We start from the raw sequence: 26,333 nt of genomic DNA, 5'->3' as shown, positions 1-26,333 counted from the left end.
TCTCAAGACAGTGCTCCCTAAATTCCATCAGTATGTGGACTTTGCAACGAGAGGGCTGAACACGCTTGATCTTGTTTACACAAACATCCCAGGCGCGTGCCGGGCGGAGCCCCGCCCCACCTCGGCTACTCAGACCACATCTCTGTTATGTTAATTCCAGCATACAGACCGCTCATCAGATGCACAAAACCGCTTCAGAAGCAGGTGAAAACCTGGCCAGCAGGAGCCATCTCTGCTCTTCAGGACTGTTTTGAGTGTACTGACTGGCACATGTTCAGGGAGGCTGCAACATATGGCGATTCTACCAACTTGGAGGAATACACAGCATCAGTGACCAGCTACATCAGCAAGTGCATTGATGATGTCACTTTCTCCAAGACCATCACCACACGCTCCAACCAGAAGCCGTGGATGACTGCGGAGGTGCGCACGCTGCTGAGGTCCCGAGACTCCACCTTCAGAGCGGGTGATAAGGCAGCCCTAAGAACAGCTAGGGCCAAACTGTCACGGGCAATCAGAAAGGCAAAGCGCACACACGCCCAGAGAATCCACAGTCACTTCCAGGACAGCGGTGACACGCGGCGCATGTGGCAGGGCATCCAGGCCATCACCAACAACAGGACAACATCAGTTGCCTGTGACAAAGATGCCTCCCTTCCAGATGCGCTGAACGACTTCTACGCTCGGTTTGAAGTGCAGAACGACGTGATGGCGAGGAAGTCCACCCCTCCTCCCAACGACCAGGTGCTCTGTCTTACCACGGCAGATGTGAGGAAAACTCTACGTAGAGTCAACCCACGGAAGGCTGCTGGACCAGACAACATTCCTGGCAGAGTGCTCAGAGGATGTGCAGACCAGCTAGCAGATGTTCTTACCGACATCTTCAACATCTCTCTGAGCAGCGCCGTTGTCCCAACGTGCTTCAAGGCCACCACCATCATCCCCATGCCAAAGAAGTCTTCAGTGTCCTGCCTCAACGACTACCGTCCCGTCGCACTTACACCCATCATCATGAAGTGCTTCGAGAGGCTCGTCACGAGGCAGATTAAGACCCAGCTGCCCCCTCACTAGACCCACTGCAGTTTGCGTGATCGTTCAAACCGTTCAACGAACGATGCCATCACCACAACCCTCCATCTGGCCCTCACCCACCTAGACAATAAGGACTCATACGTTCGAATGCTGTTCATAGATTTCAGCTCAGCATTCAACACAATCATTCCCCAGCACCTGATTGGAAAGCTGAACCTGCTGGGCCTGGACACCTCCCTCTGCAACTGGATCCTGGACTTCCTGACTGGGAGACCTCAGTCAGTCCGGATCGGGAACAGCATCTCCACCACCACCACACTGAGCACTGGGGCCCCCCAGGGCTGTGTGCTCAGTCTACTGCTGCTCACTCTGCTGACTCACGACTGTGCAGCAATGCACAGCTCGAATCACATCATCAAGTTCGCCGATGACACGACCGTGGTGGGTCTCATCAGCAAGAACGACGAGTCAGCATACAGAGAGGAGGTGCAGTGGCTGACGAACTGGTGTAGAGCCAACAACCTGTCCCTGAATGTCGACAAAACAAAAGAGATGGTTGTTGACTTTAGGAGAGCACAAGGTGAACACACTCCGCTGAACATCGACGGCTCCTCTGTGGAGATCGTCAAGAGCACCAAATTCCTTGGTGTTCACCTGGCGGAGAACCTCACCTGGTCCCTCAACACCAGCTCTATCACCAAGAAAGCCCAGCAGCGTCTCTACTTTCTTCGAAGGCTGAGGAAAGCACATCTCCCAACCCCCATCCTCACTACATTCTATAGAGGGACTATTGAGAGCATCCTGAGCAGCTGCATCACTGCCTGGTTTGGGACTTGCACCGTTTCGGACCGCACAGCCCTGCAGAGGATAGTGAGGACAGCTGAGAAGATCATTGGGGTCTCTCTTCCCTCCATCAAAGACATTTACAAAAAACACTGTATCCACAAAGCAACCAGCATTGTGGACGACCCCACACACCCCTCACACAAACTCTTTACCCTCCTCCCGTCTGGCAAGAGGTACCGAAGCATTCGGGCCCTCACGGCCAGACTGTGTAACAGCTTCTTCCCCAAGCCATCAGACTCCTCAATACTCAGAGACTGGTTTGACACACACGTGTCCTGAGTTGCACTTTAATTACTGTCACTTTATAACTGTCTGCTACCTCAATAACTGCTATGTGCATAGAACATTATCTCATAGTATGTTATGTTTACATTTTTAGAAACTGTCATCTTTTTGCACTACTGAGTACTGGTCGGCGCTGCACTGTCTATTGTCCTGTTCATTGTCAGTAATTTGTTGTACTGTCCTGTACTTTTTGCACATGTTTGCACGTGCACTTTATATAGGTATATAGGTAGTTTATATAGGTATTTTATTTCGTTGTGTAGTCTCATGTGGTCCTATGTTGGTCCTTTGTTGTTTTTATGTAGCACCATGGTCCTGGAGGAACGTTGTCTCGTTTTGCTGTGTACTGTACTAAATGTATATGGTTGAAACGACAATAAAAACCACTTGACTTGACTTGACTAATTCTGAATAATGTCCCTAGGGGCACCTCATAGACAAAGGCTAATATTCATCACATCATTGCAGATTCAATGCATCCACGGGAGACAAACATAAGTGTTGTTCTGTGCATAGCAAGTTTTTGTGGTAAATCCAAAGAGACAAACTTTAATACTTCACTTAACACAGTGATGTCTTCTCGAGATTATCTAGTTACTGTGGTAAACAGCTACCGCTTGTACTCACGTTGATGACATAATTGGACCACAGTTCGGACCCAAATAATATGAATGTGAACACAGACCAGCACATGCAGCGGGAGGGGGAGGAAACAAACTCTGGTTCGGTCCAAACAATCGAACCAAGTGTGAAAGCACCCCAAAGTTCCCTGATAATTTCAGGTTTCCCACTATGGTTACATTTTAAAAGGGATGAGAAAAATTGAGTGCTGGAGAAGCAAATTACCTGCTCTACAGATGTCTAGAGGTTAGAGGTTGAAGAAAGTCAAGATGGTGTTAGTTATGACCAGCAATGCTAGCTGTAAAAAACTATTTAGGAAATGAGGATGGAAATGGGCAAAAAAGAAAAGGCACACACAGGGGACAGAGTAAAAAGTGAATGAAATCATACCTGGGTCCTGAGCAGCTCCTGTGTGAAAGAGAAAGGAAAAAGGGAAACAAATTATGATAAATATGTTGTTCTCCATAGTTATGCTCACCATTAACATAATAATGAAAGTTTTGGACCCCAATTGGATTACTCGAAGTAGATCTAAATAACAGGCCTAAACAGGGCCATTGTGAATAAAACTAAAAAAAAAAATAAAAAATAAAAAATAATAATAAATAAATAAATAGATTTTGACTGCACATTGACAGCAATACAAGTACATCTTAACAGTAACTGTTAAAAACAGTGTGTGCTTCATGAATATAAAACAATAGAGAAAACAATGACGTCAACCTTGCATGAGGTCACCGGCAGAGCATCAGTTTAACTCATTCAGTGCTTTCTCTAACTGTGGTGTACTGTGAAACATATCAACAACACACGGTCCTAAGCTCATCTATGTGTGGCTAAGGCCTCAAATTAGAGGCTTAGCTAATTCACTGCTTTTGGTAGGCCTACCCATATAACAGTTTTAAAAAGCACTTAAGAGCTGACATGGCTGTGTGAAATTGTGCAATTGTGCAATGAGTCAGTGTCTGATAAGAAAAACAAGCTTCTTATTAGAATTTTCACAAAATGTTCATCTTAGCTAATGTGCTAATTAGCATTCCTCTTCTGGGACTTGAAGCAAAGCCATCGAAGAAAATATATTTGTGTCTGAGCTTTGCTCAGAGTGTCTGTGTGTCTATTGAATTTAAACAATATTAGAAAAGGTGCACATAAATCCATGCAAATATCCATGGATGACCACGGCATAAATCATTCCTCAGTACCAAATGAAACTCTTCAAACACAACCGCTTACAACAAGCCCTTGAGACAAAGGCTCTAAATATACCTCACACAGCTTTACATTTAAAACAGGCTTGCAAGCATTGTTGTTTTAGCTGGATATCACGCTCTCTGTCTGGGCCTTTTCGTTTTTATGATGTCTTTGAATGCCTATACATTGCAATGTCCTTATACTTTCAATTATTGATTTGGCAGATTATTTTATCCAAAGCAACTTATAGTGCATTCAAGGTATACATTTTAACAGTTTGAGTGTTCCCTGGATATCAAAATCATGTCCTTGGGTTGGTAGATGATTGGTGCTGCCCAAGTGGCTCTGAATTTGGGTGCTGCTACTAACTGGTTGAAAGCCACAGGGGACCTGGGGCCACCAACGAACTTAGACCCCTGGAACGCAGGCCATGCAAATAGGGCTATCTATGTTAAGTAAATGTCAGCCATCGGAATAACTCTGCATTGGCTTTTCAGCCCTAGGGTTTGCTGGGGCCTAGAGCGGAGAGCTAAGGGACTGCTAAGGCCCAGTTCGTGTCACACTCTATCCCACTATCCTCAGGTGCGGTTAAAATCTCTGACCTGTGGAATGCATTAAACATGAGTTATCCCACTTGAGCGAAGTCCCATACTCCAAAATGATAGGGACATTAACTTCATTGCATTCGTGAACCCTTGTGCTTCTCTTTACAGGCACACCAACCTGAGAGCACTTCACATAGTCAAAAGCTTGGAAGCAAAACATGCTGTCATCAGTTCGCATTTACTGTTGCAGATAGAAAGATATTAATACAGACATCTCATGACCACACAAGATAATAATTCCTTTTTGCATTACTATATTTCAATATATCACAATAATCATTATTTAAATCAGGGCTAGTCGCTGCATAGGGGGTAATAGATAATTCAAAAGTATCACGATTCTTGAATGTACACTCAATTATGAAAACTTAAAACATGTTAAAATAAGAATATCAAAGTCTATAACTTGTGGCATTTGTAAGGATATCCACATACATCCACCATACTTCAAGGGTTTAACCCTTTAAGCTCCAAAGGTGTGGTTAAAGATTTCCTGTTTCAGTGACATGCCTAACATTTGAACTTTTAAACAACAACAACAGCAACAACAACAGCAACAACAAAGAGGATCAATTGTTTAGTATAATTTTAAAGAAAAGTTTTCAAATGTTTTAATTATATAGATTATAATAAGACTCTTAGACAAAGAAACTGCTTAACAAACATAAAAATGAATAAATAAATAATAATAATAAAATAAATCTTATTTTTCTGATTTCACATTATATATTTCAGGATGTAAAAAAGGTAGCTCCGAAAAAGATTTTGTTTTGTTCCCAATCATGTCTCTTGTAACTGAGTAAAAGTTTGTGTTGATAAAACAAAGTAATCAAAAGTTATGGTATTGCCAAAATTATTTACCCTAGTGTATAAAAATGTCTCCAAGTATTCAAAAGACTCTCTAAACCTATAACATAATAAGTGTACAAAGGAACTAATTACACAAACAAATACAATAATGTCTAAAGGTATGATCTCTCTCCAAATCATGGAGGAATGAGTAACGAGATCTCATTCAGTTCCATTCTGCCTTATTTGAGCCAACACTGAGTCTGTGTTATGTACACAGTGCAATACAAGCACCATCTCTTTTAGGCCATATATTATTAGTGAACAATCCTCTCTGCCCATATTTTGACAACTATTTTTCTCTTTGCGGGCCCGAGTTTAAAGGGTTAAATAAATAAATAAATAAAACAACCCCAATTCCGAAAAGGTTGGGACAGTATGAACAATGCTAATAAAAACAAAAAGGAGTGATTTGTAAATTATATTCACCCTTTGCTATATTGAAAGCACGACAACCACACATTATATGATGTTTTAACTTGTGAATTTCATTTTTTTATTTTTTTTTTATAAATGTACAGTAAAATTCAAAATCAGATGATTGCAAAAAAGAAAGCAAAAATTCATATTTGGACCATTGGGAAATTGAAAGTATAAACCAAAGCAAATTGGAATGTGTAAAGCAGTCAATGGAAAGGAGGAGGCGAGAACTGGCTTGACAATATAAATTATAGTTTAATTTAAACTTAAAAGACAACAACACACATATGACGGACATGTCCGTAAACTATCTCTGTCTCCCGCACAATTCTCCGCATTTGGCCTTTATACTTCTCGGAGGCTTGATTAGCCTAATACGGCACCGGGTGTGTAGAATCACGACCCAGCCCCGCCCTCCGCCCTGCCACATTCCTCCCTCGTTCTCTCAGGCAGAGGAGACCACGGCATGACGTACATCCCCCCTTTCCCTGGGGGAGGGCGTGCCCGAAGCCCCGTCTGCCGGCAAACACAGAGAAACATGGCTTCCAAAGGAAGAACGAGTCTGTGCTCACTGTGACACTGGTGACGTCGAGACAGAGACACACTTTCTCTTTCACTGTGAGAAATTTACAGAGTTGAGAGAGAAATACCACCACAAACTCTCAAACCTCATGCCAAAGTTTTCCAGTTCAGCAGAAACAGATCAGATGCTGGTGTTACTGGGCGAGGACAATCATGCATCAGTTGCAGCTAAATTCATTTTTGAGATGCACACCCTCAGAAACCAATCACTGCCTTAATGTACTTAAGCAAGTAAAAGTACTGTGTCTGATGTTCATAATGTCCTGTTAAATGCTTATTTCATTTTATATTGTATAGTGTATATTGTTATTATAGATTTTATTTGATTTGATTCATTTACCTGGCACCTTATTTTAATTCTATCTTTATTGTTATTTGTTACTATTTTATTATTATTATTTGTCTTGTCATTATGTGTTTTGTGTATTAATGCTTTGGCAATATTGTATGTAAACACAATCATGCCAATAATGTACTTTTAAATTGAATTTAATTGATTGCAACTTGCTACAAGAAAGTTGGGACAGTCTAGTGTTTACCACTGTGAAACATCAACATTTCTTCTAAAAACAACTATTAAGCATTTGGTCACTGAAGACACAAGTTTGTTATGTTTAGAAATGGAATTTGGAATTTTCCCCCATTCACAATTGTACAGGGTCTTCATTGTCGTATGGTGTACTTCATAATGTGCCACATATTCTCAATTGGAGACAGTTCAGGACTACAGCCAGGCCAATCCACACCCGCACTCTCTACTTACACAGCCATGCACTTGAAATCCGGCCAATATGTGGTTTGAAATTGTCCTGCTGGAAAATGCAGGGACGTTCCAAGAAGAGACGGTGCTGGATGGCAGTATATGTTGCTCCAAGTACATATGTGTCTGCATTAAATGTGCCCTCACAGATGTACAAGTTACCCATGCCATAGGCACTGACACACCCCTGGCCCATACAGACACTGACTTTTGGACCTGACACTGATAATAGCTTGGATGGTAATTTTCATCTTTGGCCCGGAGAACAAGATGGCTACGTTTTTCAAAAACTATTTGAAATGTGGACTCGTCGGACCAAAAAACACAGTTCCACTGTTCTACTTTGATCTAAGATGAGACTGAGCCCAGAGAAGTCAGCAGTGCTTCTGGACAGTGTTGATGTATGGCATCTGCTTTGCATAGTAAGGTCTTACTGTAACTTGCATCTGTGGATGTAGCAGTGTATGGTGTTGACTAACAAAGGTTTAATGAAGTATTCCCATGTCCATGCCCATGCCATATCAATTTCTGATTTGAAATGACTGTACATTTTCAAAAAACAATGAAATTCACAAATTAAATTATCATGTAATGTGCAGTTGTGGTGCTTTCAATATAGCAAAGGGTGAATATAATATACAAATCACTAATTTTTGTTTTTATTAGCATTCTTCATACTGTCCCAACCATTTCGGAATTGGGGTTGTAATACCAAACATGCTGGATCCAATTACTGCAATTCGCTCACATTATTTTATAATTGACACAGACGTTTAAATGGATCTATGATGGTGTAAAGCAGGAAGTTCAACAAGTTGTTGTGCAAAGCACTTAAGTCCAATATAAATGAATGGGAAACTATTGAGTAAAAGGTTGCACTATATCACAATTTTGAATTGCAATACACTAAACATAATGAATTGCAATTTATTCATATTACAATTTACATATCAATATAATATTGTATCACCAGGTCCACGCCAATTGTCACTCCTAATAAACTCACACTATAAAACACTCAAGAGGTTTACTCAGAACAAGTCTTGTGGTCCTGAGGATTTTTGGACATGATTTCCAGAGCTTAACTGCAGACTTCCACTGAGGCCAAGGCCAAATCATAGCCTCAGTCCACTTTACACCAAACATACTGCCTTCACATGTCTCCCACTTAAGTGGTGCGAGAATGAGACAAGCCTTTTGCTCTTCATTACTGCTGTGTTAACACACACCTGTCACACAGGCTTCAAAATAATTTCTAGCCTTATCCAAAACTAGAAATATTATGTACATGAAATATTAACCTTCTGATGCATAAATGATTAAATCACAAATTATCTTTCTATTTTACTTAGATCAAGAATATAATCATTCACAATAGTTTACATTCCAAAGTAAAGTATTTTGAGCGAGTTACACATCTGTCCACTTCAACAGAAGACAAAAGCAAATTTTCTAGATCAAGTCAAGTCAAGTCAAGTGGTTTTTATTGTCGTTTCAACCATATACAGTTAGTACAGTACACAGCAAAACGAGACAACGTTCCTCCAGGACCATGGTGCTACATAAAAACAACAAAGGACCAACATAGGACCACATGAGACTACACAACGAAATAAAATACCTATATAAACTACCTATATAAAGTGCACGTGCAAACATGTGCAAAAAGTACGGGACAGTACAACAAATTACTGACAATGAACAGGACAATAGACAGTGCAGCGCCGACCAGTACTCAGTAGTGCAAAAAGATGACAGTTTCTAAAAATGTAAACATAACATACTATGAGATAATGTTCTATGCACATAGCAGTTATTGAGGTAGCAGATGGTTATAAAGTGACAGTTATTAAAGTGCAACTCAGGACACGTGTGTGTCAAACCAGTCTCTGAGTATTGAGAAGTCTGATGGCTTGGGGAAGAAGCTGTTACACAGTCTGGCCGTGAGGGCCCGAATGCTTCGGTACCTCTTGCCAGACGGGAGGAGGGTAAAGAGTTTGTGTGAGGGGTGTGTGGGGTCGTCCACAATGCTGGTTGCTTTGTGGATACAGTGTTTTTTGTAAATGTCTTTGATGGAGGGAAGAGAGACCCCAATGATCTTCTCAGCTGTCCTCACTATCCTCTGCAGGGCTTTGCGGTCCGAAACGGTGCAAATCCCAAACCAGGCAGTGATGCAGCTGCTCAGGATGCTCTCAATAGTCCCTCTATAGAATGTAGTGAGGATGGGGGTTGGGAGATGTGCTTTCCTCAGCCTTCGAAGAAAGTAGAGACGCTGCTGGGCTTTCTTGGTGATAGAGCTGGTGTTGAGGGACCAGGTGAGGTTCTCCGCCAGGTGAACACCAAGAAATTTGGTGCTCTTGACGATCTCCACAGAGGAGCTGTCGATGTTCAGCGGAGTGTGTTCACCTTGTGCTCTCCTAAAGTCAACAACCATCTCTTTTGTTTTGTCGACATTCAGGGACAGGTTGTTGGCTCTACACCAGTTCGTTAGCCGCTGCACCTCCTCTCTGTATGCTGACTCGTTGTTCTTGCTGATGAGACCCACCACGGTCGGTGTCATCGGCGAACTTGATGATGTGATTCGAGCTGTGCATTGCTGCACAGTCGTGAGTCAGCAGAGTGAACAGCAGTGGACTGAGCACATAGCCCTGGGGGCCCCAGTGCTCAGTGTGGTGGTGGTGGAGATGCTGTTCCCGATCCGGACTGACTGAGGTCTCCCAGTCAGGAAGTCCAGGATCCAGTTGCAGAGGGAGGTGTCCAGGCCCAGCAGGTTCAGCTTTCCAATCAGGTGCTGGGGAATGATTGTGTTGAATGCTGAGCTGAAATCTATGAACAGCATTCGAACGTATGAGTCCTTATTGTCTAGGTGGGTGAGGGCCAGATGGAGGGTTGTGGTGATGGCATCGTCCGTTGAACGGTTTGAACGATACGCAAACTGCAGTGGGTCTAGTGAGGGGGCAGCTGGGTCTTAATCTGCCTCATGACGAGCCTCTCGAAGCACTTCATGATGATGGGTGTAAGTGCGACGGGACGGTAGTCGTTGAGGCAGGACACTGAAGACTTCTTTGGCATGGGGATGATGGTGGTGGCCTTGAAGCACGTTGGAACAACGGCGCTGCTCAGAGAGATGTTGAAGATGTCGGTAAGAACATCTGCTAGCTGGTCTGCACATCCTCTGAGCACTCTGCCAGGAATGTTGTCTGGTCCAGCAGCCTTCCGTGGGTTGACTCTACGTAGAGTTTTCCTCACATCTGCCGTGGTAAGACAGAGCACCTGGTCGTTGGGAGGAGGGGTGGACTTCCTCGCCATCACGTCGTTCTGCACTTCAAACCGAGCGTAGAAGTCGTTCAGCGCATCTGGAAGGGAGGCATCTTTGTCACAGGCAACTGATGTTGTCCTGTAGTTGGTGATGGCCTGGATGCCCTGCCACATGCGCCACGTGTCACCGCTGTCCTGGAAGTGACTGTGGATTCTCTGGGCGTGTGCGCGCTTTGCCTCTCTGATTGCCCGTGACAGTTTGGCCCTAGCTGTTCTTAGGGATGCCTTATCGCCTGCTCTGAAGGCGGAGTCTCGGACCTCAGCAGCGTGCGCACCTCCGCAGTCATCCACGGCTTCTGGTTGGAGCGTGTAGTGATGGTCTTGGAGAAAGTGACATCATCAATGCACTTGCTGATGTAGCTGGTCACTGATGCTGTGTATTCCTCCAAGTTGGTAGAATCGCCATATGTTGCAGCCTCCCTGAACATGTGCCAGTCAGTACACTCAAAACAGTCCTGAAGAGCAGAGATGGCTCCTGCTGGCCAGGTTTTCACCTGCTTCTGAAGCGGTTTTGTGCGTCTGACGAGCGGTCTGTATGCTGGAATTAACATAACAGAGATGTGGTCTGAGTAGCCGAGGTGGGGGCGGGGCTCCGCCGGTACGTCGCCTGGGATGTTTGTGTAAACAAGATCAAGCGCGTTCGCCCTCTCGTTGCAAAGTCCACATACCGATGGAATTTAGGAGCACTGTCTTGAGATTTGCATGGTTGAAATCTCCGGCGACAATAAACAGTCCGTCGGGGTGAGCGTTCTGCAGTTCGCTCATAGCCCCATACAGTTCACAGAGCGCTTCCTTAGCGTTAGCGCTGGGGGGAATGTAAACTCCGGTTATGCAAACAGTGGTGAATTCCCGTGGTAGATAAAAAGGTCTGCATCTAACAGTCACAAGCTCCAACAGCGATGAACAGTAACTAGAGACTAACATCAATCAGATTTGCTTGGTGCACCACTTTCACCACCATTTAATGAAAGTTTTTACCCAAAGTGGTTTGGATATAACATCACACCCTGAGTAGCTAAAAATGGTCTTTTAAAGATGTGTCCATCAGGGACTAAAAACGGTTCAAGGAATGAAAATGAAAACCGAAAACGAATTCAATGTTTGAAAACCGGAACAAAGTGCTTTTCAGTTGTTCCAGAGTGAAAACATTATTTTTAAATGTTGGTAACCGGTTATATCCGGTTAATTTTTTTCCAATAATTTTTTCGCATGAAACTAAAGGCCAAAGGGTATATCACAGTACATTTTTGGAACTACATCACTTCCTGTTGCCCCCAAAGATTTGCCATTGTGGATGTTGAATTCTGTGAATGAAGATATTTTTAACAACTATGTATATTTACTACATATACTGTCCATGCACAGCTCATCCAGGAACAACATGTACACATTATTAGAGGAAAAAGTATATTTCTCAGTTGTTCCCAATTCTTCACTGAATTATTGTTAGATAAAATGTATTCATACAGATTTGATGCTGCTGGATTTTAACTCAGAAGCAGATATGTAAATAAAATTACACTTAACTGTTAATTAACTACTTGTTATGATTTCAATACCGATAAATCCACCACACAGGAAAAAAAATGTAAAACAAAATTTATATTAGCTTATTTTGGTGAGGCAAGTGGCTTAATTTGGGCATGTTTTCCCAGAGCATGTTGCTTGTTTCTCTTGCAAGATCTGACAACACTGCAATTGGTATTTCACCCACCCCTTAGTGCAGAGAAATGTCAATTTTTAAAAGAAAGATATTAACTGTTCTTTTATTTTGTTCTAACTGGTAATCTTATGGAAAGGAGGCTGCGGATCATTTGAACCGGAATGAAAAAAAAAAAAAATGTTTTACTCCGAATGATCCGGAATGAAAAACATTTAGTTTTTAGTCCCTGGTGTCCACTGTGGTGCCCACTGTGGTGGATACCATGCATCAAAGGGTTAAATTAAACATAAAAAAACAATCATCAGTAATCTTCAAATTTGTACAACAGATAAAAGACTAGAGATGAAAGTATTTCCAGCTAAAAATATCACTGGACAAAAAGGTGTTTGACCCATGTGACTTCAAAGACAGCGACAAAGTGCAAATGTTTCTAAGGATCAATTATTTGTCCTATCAGGCTCCAATAGGCTGCTTTAGTCAAAGGATTGAAGCGTGTGTACCTGAGCCATAATAGGTAGGGATTTATTGTCTGTCTGCTGGACTGTGATTAGACACCACTGCTGCCACTCTGATAAGCCTCACTGATGGGAATAGACACTTACTCCAGTGTCCTAAAACTACCTTGGAGGAACCAGAAAGGGAGGTCACATCTGACTTTTGAGGTTTTTTGAAACTTAGGGGAAGTCTACATGACTTGAGTGAGCATGTCTGTGAGCATGAGTGAGCATGTCTCATTAAGCAAAAATGAATTGTAAACCAGCTATTTTAGAATCCAAGATCCAGCACAAGTCTGTATTTTTATGGATTCAATTCCATTCACTTTTGGGAAGTCGACATAGCTATGTGACATTTCAGAGAACATGTATGAGAAGATTCAATGTAGGGCAACCAGCAGTGTGTGCCAGCTAACTTGCCATGAACAATTTGGTATTTTCAGATGTTTTTTTATGGCTACAGCAGTAGTTCAAAATATGGTTTTACTTCAGTATCCAGTTTTTACATTTGCCATTAATTGTGGCCCAACAGTACCAAAATTGTTGGTCGTATAAATGTAAACAAAAATGTCCTTTGCCAAACATGGACATTTAATAATAACATATTTGGGGGGATGAGGATGTATAGGTAATAAGGAAAACAAAATAAGGTAATTCGATTGGACGCATGACCTTTGACCTCAACATCAAAAGATATGGGAAGCGTTTTCTCCTCCCTTTTAAAAGTAGCCTATATTTTTCACTATCCTAACCAGGAGGTCAGGAATTGACTGGTTAGCAACTGCTAATAGATACTGGAAATTCACCCTATGATGGGAAAAGCATATTTCTCAGTTTAACAAAAGTAGCCTTGTCTTCTGGTAGTTTCCCCCCAAGAAACATTTAAATCACAATTATTTCATTACATTATAGTTAGGGATGCACGATATATCAGAGGCCGATATATTATTGGCTGATAACTGGGAAAATCAAAATATTATTATGGAGCAAATAATGGAATTACAGCCGATATTTTCGCAGATTATTTGTTATGGTTTATTTGCTTGTGGCTGAGAATCTCTGACTGCTTAAGGCTTCTTTCCTTCAGACAGGAACTCAGGCAGTTGCAAGCGACAGTGCGCGTGCGTGTGCGCATACACAACGTGTCTGTGTGAGTGCAAGCCTAGCTCATGATGCTATGTGAGGATTATTTCAACATCTCTGCACCTTGTTACCTTGTTTTGGGGCTGGTTTTAGTCATCTGCTTTAAGTAACAACATGTAATTTCCCATATTCTGTTTGTTTCATGAGACAATAAACGAAAGCAAGACAAAAACATGTGTGTTACTTGGGGGTGATCATATTCGCTTATTATTTCATGAAACATAAACAGACTGTGGGAAATAGCACACACACAACACACACACACACACACACACACACACACACACACACACACACACAACACACACACACACACACACACACACACACACACACACACACACACAATAATATCTGAGATGTCAAACGGTGCATAGGCAAACCGGACTGCTGATATAATTTGTTCATTTGTTTTTACAGCTATAAAAATGAAATACATAAATCAAAAACAGTAGAGCAGACATAACCCATTTGTTCATATGTTTACTATATTATTTACAGTATTTTTTATGACAAGAAATAAACTAAATTAAAAATACCAGTCTACACTCTGCCCCCCTCTACTGGCTGTGCAGTGTCATGTGCAAAAATAACTCAATCCAGGGGGCACTCCAGAGGAATTAAGACCCAACTCATGAATAGGTTAAACCACCACTGCACTCAGTCTGGCTGCTTGCATAAATATTACGCCATGTATACAAAGATTAGGGTTAGTATTGTCATTCAAATCAGTATTCATCTGTAATATAGGAACATTTCTGGTTCATGTTACATCTGCCAAACCTTAAATTGCAGAAAGTCCAAATTAAAATTTTTGTATCGGCCCAGAAATTCCATATTATACCCCTTAATTATAGTACATATTTTCCCAGTGACAAATTGTTTTTGAATGGCTCACTAGCATAAAATTAACTTTTATTTTTATGTAGCTGTTGCCTTTGATGAGTGATCGGTCACGTGACAGCCAATCCAGGAACTAAGTACCCATGAGCAAAGATGGCAGCCAAACAGATACCACTTATATAAATGAGAATGCTAACGGATTGCTTTCTCCAGGTAATTTAGTGCTCCTTCATCCTAACTATACATGGTAATGAGGTTTGTTTCATTTTCTTATTTGCATGAACCTTCTCAGAACAGACCTGCCACCCACTTATTGTGTCGCAACACACAAGTTGAGAACCACTGGGCTATGTTATGTCTCTCCAGTTTAGGAATTGACACACCAGAGTATGGAACTTATGCATTTAGGGCACTGATGAGTTCCGTTCAGTTGCACCTAACCACTGTAAATACTTGAGTTTCAGGCCTGACCTGCTGAGCTTTCATTTAATTAAAAGGTTAGGAGTGAAGTCATATTTTCATCTCAAAGGGGATTTGATGGAAAGAGCAGGGTTGTATGGCCTAGCACGGTCCACACAACACACAGATTGACCTGCACATTCGTGGCTTTCTGAACAGTATGCCAAAGAGTGCAGTTGAACATCTCTATGCCAAACACCAGGAGGCCACACAGACATTGATGCTATCTAATAAAAAACAAAAACAATCTAGAATCAGAATATGATTGGAAATCCTTGAAAAGAGGTGACATTTACATTTGTCATACTTTTGACACAGCTGATAGAGCTGAGAAAAGAAAAAGAAGAAAAAAAAAAAAAGACAAGGCAAAAGGAAAGAAGAAAAAAGAAAGGACAATGATAAGACCTGAATACCAGAATGTTTTGGTGTTGGACGTTCAAAAGAGGATCTAAATGTTACAGTCAGTTGTTGAAAATAGCTTCAGATGAAAACCATCAGGTGTTTGGGGACCGAAGGGAGCGAGACAGAGAATTGATACAGTGAAGGGGCAGTTGTGGTGGTCAGAGATGCGACCTGGAGACCAAAAAGGGAATACTACCATACATTTTGAATGAGAGGCACAGATTTGCAGTAATTGCGATATGATATCACACCCAGCAGTCATGAAACTCAGGGCACATCTCTGTGGCATCACCTGAGGTAAAGTGACCCTGTATAACTTAGAAGTCTACTTAGAATACTTATTAACCGAGAGGATTTTACACAATTGCACATAATCTGCTAATTATAGTTCTAATTGCTATTACATCCCTGCTGAAACAAACAAACAACAACAACAATAACAAACACAGTTGACCAGCCTAAGCTAGTCTTAGCTGGTCATGCTGGTCTGTTTTTTTGCTTTTAGAGTGGCTTTGGACACTTGTGAAGAACAGCTGGCTGACCAGCTAAAGACAAGCTTGGCTAGACTGAGAGACCAGCTAGAACACTTAAACCAGCTAAGCTAAAGCCGGTGCAACACTAGCCGATTTGTCATGTGATTTTCAGGTGTGAGCTTAATTTACATAATCAGTGGCCAGTAGGTGAGAGGCAAAGTGTGCATTAGCATCTGCCAGCAGGAGGTCGTTAATCACTTGACCGTCGGGACTAACTGCTGAGTTAATGGCTTCAAAAACTAAAAAGAGGCACATCGAGCTTGCTTGGTGGAAACATTTGTTTTTTTCTTAAATCACTATGTTGCCGGGGTGGGCGGGCCTTGTGTTCTCGTCAAGTGACCAAGACATCAAGCTGATCTGAACATTTTCATCTGCAATCACACTCACCTGCCTATTATCACAAACGCTGATTATAATTCATAGCAATACTGTCACCAAGCGTTTTTTCCCCCCTACATTTTTCTCCTACACTAAAATCAGTGTAGATTTAAAAAAAATAAAAATCAGAAACACAACAGTTTTTATTGAACTCAATTTCTTAAATCACCGAAAGCTGCATATGGACATAAGCATTCTCAAGGGGATAAATACACATCCACACACATTCACAAGGTAAAGTTACTCCATGAATCACTTCTTAAATCCATCCGTTACAATTGTTTATGCTCAAGTGGTTCTCATGTTGTTATTTCGACAAGCTTCACATGACAGGGAATCAGAGAGAAAGAGAGTTGCGGTAAGCTGGTATGGCAGTCAACCCTCCACCATTTTTAATCGCCAAGTGTGTAATGCCTCCAATTAATGAGAGCGAGATCTCAGAGAAATGTCAGATTGTGTGACACCCTTGGGCAAAATAGAGTTGTTTTGAGTCTGCTAGTGTGGTGCCAGCTTAAGACAAACAAACCACATTAGGATAGTTTATTTTATTTTTTATTCAGCAAGGATATGCATCATGCCACTGGCCTAATATGTGTATGTGACGTTATCTGCATATATGACATTGTATAAAATAAAAATGTTATAACAACTTTTTATTTTTCATCTATTTAAATTTTTAATTATTATTATTTAGTATGTTCATTTTTTTTTTTTTTTACAGTGCAGTAGAAACTTTACTATTGTGAATATACTGTATATGAACAGTACAGCAAAAGTAGTGAGCAATGTTACGGCCTGCAATTCAAAAAATTCTACAAATTCTGAAAGGAATGTCAGTCACATATTTTAAATAAGTGTCCTTGAGCCAAAACAAAAGCAAACACATAAATAAATTATAAAGTACCATTCAGCACAAAATCAATATTGCACTCTGAAGTGTTGACCCAGTAGAGGCCATGGAGAGCCTACATTCATGCGTTTCATGACAACTACATTTTTCGGCTATTATTAGTAAATAGAAAGGTTATAGTGGAGGTCACAATCACAAAAAATACTAAAATGAATAGAAAACATTTGACATTTTTGCATCATTTTTGCAAATAGACATAGAAAAGGTTCTTATTTGTTCCAAAAAACAATGTTGTATTTAAGTGAAGCCAAAGGAAATTTAAGGTCAGTGTTTTCTTGAAAAAAAAAAAAATAATAAATAAACACCAAATGTAGCCTCTTTCCAAATGAATTGAATCTTTTTTCTATGAGCAAGGGAAACACTGACTTCAGATTTTATTGATCTTTATGGATATTTATTTATCTGCAGCTCTATATGCTCTACTTTACATTTACATTTACATTTATGCATTTGGCAGACGCTTTTATCCAAAGTGACTTACAGTGCAGTTATTACAGGGACAATCCCCCCGGAGCAACCTGGAGTTAAGTGCCTTGCTCAAGGGCCCAACAGTGGCATCTTGGTGGTGCTGGGGCTTGAATCCCCAACCTTCTGGTTAGTAACCCTGAGCCTCAACCACTGAGCCACCACTGCCCCACATTTACATTTTTTACATTTTATGCATTTGGCAGACGCTTTTATCCAAAGCGACTTACAGTGTCCTTATTACAGGGACAATCCACCCGGAGCAACCTGGAGTTAAGTGCCTTGCTCATGGACACAATGGTGGTGGCTGTGGGGATCAAACCTACAACCTTCTGATTACCAGTTTACCAGTTATGTGGTTTAGACCACTACACCACCACCACTCCTAGCACCACTTTGTGCTCACCACTCTATCGCTTTTCAACTGCTTGCTAACCTTAATGAAAACACAAAAGAAAATGCTAAAAAAATGTGTCCCTGCTGCTGATATAAATCCACTAATGAAAAAGTGGCAGTGGTAAATTTGGTTTATTGAAGCAAAAACTTTAATTATTATGTAAACCCGAAGCCCTTGAAGTCAAAATGTAAACATTACCACTGGACCAAGAGGTCATGTCTGATACAATGGAATATATGAGGCTGTGCGAGTTATTAAAAAAAAAAACATACAAGATAATTTGAGTGAATTTGTAGACAAGAATGATTTCTCTCTCAAATCACTGTGAAACAAGAATATTTTATGTTTAAAAACAGCCTCTCTGTTAAAATGGATGTTCAAATTATTTCTTATTATTCCTGAGCCTTTGCCATGTCATAATGTTTTAACCAGCATGTGATATCCCCCTGCCCGTTCCCGTTCAAACTTGTTCTGCTTCCACTTTCCCCACCACATTTAATACAAAGTGACGGCCATGGGAACACTGTATCGACAAATCAGCTTCCAGGATCACAACTAGCAATTTAAAATTCATTTTAAAATACGAGACCTGTTGGTAAAAGGGAGAGGGAATGGACGGTGTAAAGATTAACTTTGTCAAAACATTCTCATGGAACTCCAAGGCCGAAGTGACTACGCATGGTTGCTGAGAGACTACACACTAAATTCAGTTTTATATCTATCTGCCCGTCTGTCTCCCTCACTCCAGTGTTTGCCTTTGTTGGTCTCTCTCTCACTCTCTCTCAGGTCTAGCTTTTAACTTAATAAAATCATCCAGCCCCTCATATCAGATATTCTTTAAAGGAATACTAAAACATATCCATTCCCTAATACAATTATAGCAAGCAGAGGGCAGACAAATGCTTTAATCCCCTGTTTCAGCCTACACAAAAGAAAAAAAGGCTGCCAGACTGCCATTAGCCACATATTTGCTCCTGGGTTGGGAACACTAACCTGCTGCTTGAATTCTGCACCACTGACAGATATGACAGGCCCTCTGTGGGACACTAAATAGACAAAAAAAAAAAAAAAGCTATATATATATATATATATATATATATATATATATATATATATATATATATATATATATATAGTTGTTGAGGAATTACAGATTTTTTGACATGGCACAGTGGTACCCACATTTACTTTGAACTTTTTTTTCTTTCTGTTACCACATTGGCTGCTGCAAAATGGAACAAAACTGAAGACGTCAGAGTAAATGGAACAAAACGGTAATACCTATTGAAGGATCTAAGGATTTGAATGTCCAACCTCTGTGTGTTGTACTTCATTTATGTTGTTTCTTTATTCCTTTTATATTGTTTTCTTATTCATATGTGCTATATATATATATATATATATATATATATATATATATATATATATATATATATATATACACAGCTCTGGTTAAGAGACCACTGCAAAATACATTTCTCTGGATTTACTATGTGTAGGTTTGTGTTTGAGTAAATTTAATATTTTTGTATTCTTCTATAAAGTACTGACAACATTTCTCCCAAATTCCAAGTAAAAATATTGTCATTTAGAGCATTTATTTGCAGAAAATGGCATCTGGTCAAAATAACAAACAAAATGCAGTGTTTTCAGACCTCAAATAATGCAAAGAAAACCAGTCATTATTCATTTTAAAACAACACAATATATATATATATATATATATATATATATATATATATATATATATATATATATATATATACATACAGTTGAGTGCATAAGTTTGCTTCCCCTTTTGTCTCACATGTGCACACAACATTTAACATTTTCACAAAGAAGAGTAATATATATATATAAACAGGATTGGGGAGTAACGGTAACAACTACAAGTAACAGTATTACGTATTTAAAATACAAAATATAAGTAACTGTATTCCACTATAGTTACAATTTAAATAATAGGTAATTAGAATAGTTACATTCAAAATGTATTTTGATAACTGTAGAGATTACTTTGCATTTTATTGGCATTTGTTTCATTTAATATTTAGTCCTTTCAGATGGAAAACATTCATACATATAAATGATGCAATCCATAGTGCATTTGAACAGCGGTGAAACACTTTGTTCCCCTTCTGTCGCTCTCTCCACGTTGTGTCGGAGATGCGACACTAGGGGTCTCTCTTGAGCGCCGATATTCACCTCTGATCTTATTGAAAAGGGCCAATGGGAGTTGGCAGTCAGTATTTGCATACCCCGCCCCCGGACATACGGGTATTTAAGCGGGGCAAATGCAGGAGTTCATTCAGAAAATGTCTTCGGAGCCGATGGTCTGTCTGCAGTTTGCTGCGAGTTACACGCCACTTAAATGTTCCTGTTTTCCTCTGACGATCTGCATGCTGTTGGATCTTGACGGCGCACAACAGCGGCTTTCTCCTTCTCAGTGCACGGCGTGTATTGTTGCCCGAGCGCTTCGACAGCGCAGACACGTACACACACACACTGTGTATTAAAAGAGTTTTTACTAAAAGAGTAAATTTCTCTAAAAGAGCAAACACAGCGGCGTTGAACATCCTTTTAAGGACGCGTCTTTTTCAAGATGCCTTTCCGCCCCTGTGTCGTTCCTGGATGCGGTAGAGTGCTCTCTGCTTCAGACGGCCACAGGCGCTGTCTCGTGTGTTTGGGCCGCGATCACACCAAGGCGGCGTTTGTGGATGGTTCATGTTCTCACTGCGAGAACATGACCATGACCACGTTGCGGTCGCGGCTCGCTTTCAACAGAAAGCAAGCCACCCCAGCTGCACCCCGCATTGCTCCTTCTTCCCACGGGATTAAGGACGGTGCGGTTGGCGCTAGGGGCGATTTGAGGGTGGCAGCGGGTGCAGTTTCGCCGGGTAGCCCCCGCGAACCTCCCGTTCCCGACACGCTCGCTGGTCTCCGTCCACGCTCGTGGCGATAGCGGCTCGCCTCACGGCCCGGCTGTCTATCCTCCCGAGTCCGAAGCAGATGAGTTCGCCGCTGCATCGGAGAGTGCGGTGTCTGATGCCGAGGACTCCCCTGGACTGCCGCCTTCGGTCCAGCAGGCCCAGGCTGAGGCTGACACTCAGATGTCCGACATGCTTGCCCGGGCCGCCTTGAGCGTGGGGTTGGACTGGAACCCTCCATCCTCCCCACAGCCTTCTCGGTTGGATGATTGGTTCCTGGGGGCAGCGCGCCGTTCGCGGCCTCGCATCCCCCCGGTCCCTTTCTTCCCGGAGGTGCATGATGAGCTGATGTCTACGTGGAGAGCCACGGGTACGACGCGATTCCCCAGGTTGATAGGGCAGTTGCGCACCATCTATGCCCCGGTAGCCCTACCTCCTGGAGGGGTCGCCCCGTATTCCCATCCAAGCCCTGTAGGACAACATCCTCACTTAACGCGAAGGCCAACACTACGGCTGGATGCGCTGCCTCCGCCCTGCATGCGATGGCCCTCCTGCAAGTCCACCAGGCCAAAGCTCTCAGAAACATGCACGGGGTGGACCTGATCCTGATGTGCTGCAGGAACTGCGCTCAGCGACCGACCTCGCCCTGAGAGCGACGAAGGCCACAGCGCAGGCACTTTCGGACAGGCGATGGCCACCCTAGTGGTCCAGGAACGCCATCTTTGGCTCAACCTGGTCGAGATGCGTGAGGCTGAAAAAACCGCTTCCTGGACGCACCTGTCTCCCAGATTGGCCTTTTCGGTGACACCGTCGAGGACTTCGCCCAACAGTTCTCCGCAGTGAAGAAGCAGGCGGAGGCCATTTCAGCACATCATGCCCGCGCCGCAGACCTGCCGCTCACGGGCCCTGCCCGTCTGCCCGCCGAGGCGTCCCCCTGCGAGGAAACCAGCTCCTGCTCCGCCTCAACTCGGGCCCAGCTCTCAGCCCCAGCGTCGAGCACTCCGCAGGCGGCGCGCGCCCCTGTCTCACGAACCCCCTCCAGGACCCGGAAGGCTCCCAAGCGTTCCTGAGACAGCCGACCCAGAGCCGAAGGCGTTAGCTCGGAGGTGGTAAGACCGCTCCATCCCCGGTGGAGGGCCGGGAGGACAATCCTTTGTTTTTTCATTTGCCACACCCCTTGGCCGGGGCTGTGGTACCCACATTCTCAATAAAAGAGCTATTTCCTTTGCCTCTGGGTCACCTGGCCCGCAAATGCCGTTTTCACGGCAATGTGCTTTCAGATCACAACAGTCCGGTACACCGGACACGGCGATCCCGCCTTCCGCCTGCCCACGACTGTCTCCCGGCCGGCCGGTTCAGGCGAGTCCAGAGGACGCCAACATCAGACCTCCTCCTCAGTCAAGAACCCGCCCCTGCCGGGCAGCGGAGCAAGGTAAGTGCTTTGAGTCTATTCTCAGCACCTCAGCCTCAGGCCGCAACGAAGCTGCCCGACGCTGCATTACCTGTTCTGCCCGCTGCGAGGCCCGCCCGGTACGTCCAAAATACTCGTCCCTTTGGTGCCCCTAAGCGCAGAGCTGGGAAGCGTGGCTTTAGCTTCCCAACGCATCACGCTGGCTGCACGGACCATTCGACTTCGGTTACGCCAATTCAGTTTGCCCGGCTCCGCCCCCTTCAGGGGCGTCCGCTTTCCGCAGTACACGGCGAGCACGCCAGTTCTCTGCGCACGGAAATCACGACCCTCTTAGCCAAGGGCGCGGTAGAGCCCGTCCCTCCAACCGAAATGAGGAAGGGTTTCTACAGCCCTTACTTCATTGTACCCAAGAAAGGCAGCGGCTTACGACCAATCCTGGACTTGCGAGTTTTCAATCGGGCATTGTTAAAACTCCCGTTCAAAATGCTTACGCAGAGAAATATTCTGGCTGGCGTTCAGCATCTAGATTGGTTCGCAGCGGTGGACCTGAAGGACGCGTACTTCCACGTCTCAATTCTGCCACGACACCGACCCTTCCTACAGTTCGCGTTCGACAGCCAGGCGTTTCAGTACAAAGTCCTCCCCTTCGGCCTGTCTCTGTCCCCTCGCGTCTTCACGAAAGTCGCAGAGGCGTCCCTTGCCCCGCTACGAGTAGCCGGCATCCACATTCTCAACAACCTCGACGACTGGCTCATCCTAGCACACTATCGAGAGTTACTATGCACACACAGAGACCAGGTGCTCCGGCACCTCAGCCGCTTGGGGCTTCAGGTCAACTGGGAAAAGAGCAAGCTCACTCCGGTTCAGAGCATCTCTTTTCTCTGGTTGATGCATATGAGACCACTCCAGCACTGGCTCCAGACTCGAGTCCGAGACAAGCATGGCACCACGGCACACATCGGGTAAGGATCACCCCCGCCTGCCTGAAAACACTCTGACCCTGGACAGACCTCTGCTTTTTACGGGCAGGAGTGCCCCTGCAGCAGGTGTCCCGACGCGTCCTGGTCACAACCGACGCCTCCCGGTCCAGGTGGGGTGCCATGTGCAGCGGGCACGCAGCAGCGGGCCATTGGAAAGGGGCCCCGCTGCGTTGGCACATCAATTGCCTGGAGTTGCTGATGTCCTTCTTGCTCTCAGGAAGTTCCTCCCGTTAGTTCGGGACAAACATGTCCTCGTGAGATCGGACAGCACCACGGTGGTGGCGTACATAAATCGCCAAGGCGGCGTACGCTCCCGCCACATGTCACAACTCGCCCGCCGTCTCCTCCTATGGAGCCAGCAGCAACTCATGTCGCTGCGTGCCACTCACATCCCCGGCAAGCTCAACGTCGTAGCGGACGCGCTATCACGACAACGCCTGCCCGGCGGGGAGTGGAGGCTTCACCCCCAGTCGGTCCAACTGATTTGGGAATGGTTTGGCAAGGCCCAGGTAGACCTGTTCGTCGCCCAGGAAACCTCCCACTGCCCGCTCTGGTACGCCCTAACAGAGGCTCCCCTCGGGACAGACGCGCTGGCACACAGCTGGCCCTCGGGGCTGCACAAGTACGCATTTCCCGAATCAGCTGGACTCAGGGCCCTCTCTCTTAAGATGGCCCTGCTGATCGCGCTCGCCTCCATTAAGAGGGTCGGGGACCTGCAGGCGTTCTCTGTCAGCGACACTTGCCTGGAGTTCGGTCCGGCAGATACGTCTGTGATCCTAAGACCGCGACCGGGCTATGTGCCCAAGGTTCCTACCACACCATTCCGAGATCAGGTAGTGAACCTGCAAGCGCTGCCCCGGGAGGAGGCAGACCCAGCCCTTTCGTTGCTGTGTCCAGTGCGCGCCCTGCGCATTTACCTGGACCGCACACAGAGCACCAGACGCTCTGAGCAGCTCTTTGTCTGCTTTGGGGGACGGCAGAAAGGGAACGCCGTCTCCAAACAGAGGCTCGCCCACTGGGTTGTCGACGCCATCACACTGGCTTATCACACCCAGGCCGTGCCCCTACCCTTGCGGGTCCGAGCTCACTCAACAAGGGGTGTTGCGTCCTCATGGGCACTGGCCAAGGGCACCTCCCTAGCAGACATCTGTAGAGCCGTGGGTTGGGCAACACCCAACACCTTCGCGAGGTTTTACAACCTCCGTGTTGAGTCGGTTGCGTTTCGTGTTTTCTCAGGTCCGAGCCCGTAGAACTCGGTAACACGTAGACCGACCGGCCGGGTGGATCGCTTGCGCCCAGCGCCCTTTTCCTGACGTCAAGGTAAAGTAGTGCGCCTTTTTCCCAGGGCGCCCCACTCCGAGTCGGGACCCTGGTTGATTCCTCCCCAGCCCTCCGGGTCCGCGGTTCAGCGGAGGATCTCGCCGACCCAAGCCACTGCGGGTACCCTGGTGGCCACCCCGTACTGGTATAGGGGCTCCACAGGTAAAATAAGAAGGCCTCCTGTTCGGTCTGCCCCTGTGTGTAATTCCACGGTTCTGTCCCCTTACGAGCGGACCCCCGTGTCTCCCTTAGGCAGTTACAGCTGCCCCGGTCACCGTGCTTTAGCAACTCCCCCTTTCGAGGCTGGATCTACCACCGCACCTTACTTTCCACACGAGCCCTAAGACGGCCGTGTGACGTGTCTACCACTTTTCCTCCCCAAGAAAAAGGGCAGGTGTGGTCTCCGCAGGGTCTGGGTAAGACCCCTTCCCTATATGCGTGTAAGGGCCCCGGCCGTGATTGCTCTATCGCGAGAAACATAGAGAGAAAAGAGGCCCAGCCAGGCTGGCCCGTTCCCATGTTGGCAAACATCGCCCTGTTCCCCTCCCAGGGTAACTAGAAGGACTCCGATGTTCTTATGGGGCATTGGGGAAGAGTACGTGCAGCCAGGTACAGACGATGCGTGGCACTGGATGAAATCCCTGCCCGCCTCTGTATCGGCGGTTCACGTACAAGGTTCAGCGCATGGCAAGATTGGAATGGGTCCCCTAGTGTCGCTTCTCCGACACAACGTGGAGAGAGCGACAGAAGGGAACGTTTGGTTACGTATGTAACCTCCGTTCCCCGAGGGAGGAACGACACGTTGTGTCTTTCCTCCGCCATGTCGCTGAACCGAGCCACTATTGTGGCCGGATCAAAATCCTGAATGAACTCCCGTATTTGCCCCGCTTAAAAACCCGTATGTCCGGGGGCGAGGTATGCAAATACTGACTGCCAACTACCATTGGCCCTTTTCAATAAGATCAGAGGTGAATATCGGCGCTCAAGAGAGACCTCTAGTGTCGCTTCTCCGACACAACGTGTCGTTCCCTCCCTCGGGGAATGGAGGTTACATACGTAACCAAACGTTATGATGTGTACGAGCAGACAGAGAAGTAAGATTGAATAAAGTTTGGAGCAGAAGAAATAGAAATAAACCTTGTGTAAATTGTCAGCTTTACGCTAAGCTAAAATGCTATTTCTAGCCATTTTACATGCACATGTTACCAGACACGATCATGTTTTTTTTTATAAAGAAAATTCACATTGGATAATATTTTAATTAATTTTTTCTAGTATGACTTTTGATATTAGGGCAAAAATCATATCCTTGACAATACTTTTAGATGAAAATATTTAAGTTTTTCAGCGAATGTATTTTTAACATGTGTATTTTGTCCTACTGTTTTTATTGTCAAAATCTACCAGTGCTGAAGAAGTAATCCAAAGTGTTTAGAATAAGTTACTGACATTGAGTAAGCTAATGGAATAAGTTACAAATTTTACAAAATGTATGCTGT

The 26,333-nt window shown here is 44.2% G+C and overlaps 1 protein-coding gene across 4 annotated transcripts in view; it reads right to left on the bottom strand.

Annotated features, from left to right (window-relative positions):
* LOC127627449 (cell adhesion molecule 1-like) overlaps positions 1-26,333 on the bottom strand; it is a 479,283-nt gene that overhangs the window by 121,495 nt on the left and 331,455 nt on the right. For all 4 annotated transcript variants that reach the window (XM_052103833.1, XM_052103830.1, XM_052103831.1 and 1 more), the window contains one exon: positions 3,175-3,192. In XM_052103833.1, coding sequence (XP_051959793.1) covers positions 3,175-3,192 — 18 coding nt within the window. The remainder of the gene's footprint in view (positions 1-3,174; positions 3,193-26,333) is intronic.

This window comes from Xyrauchen texanus, chromosome 34 (genome assembly GCF_025860055.1).
Source record: "Xyrauchen texanus isolate HMW12.3.18 chromosome 34, RBS_HiC_50CHRs, whole genome shotgun sequence".
NCBI classification, from domain to species: Eukaryota; Metazoa; Chordata; class Actinopteri; order Cypriniformes; family Catostomidae; genus Xyrauchen; species Xyrauchen texanus.
The sequence above is the reverse complement of the archived record's forward strand: the minus strand, read 5'-3'. Positions and strand labels throughout refer to the sequence as shown.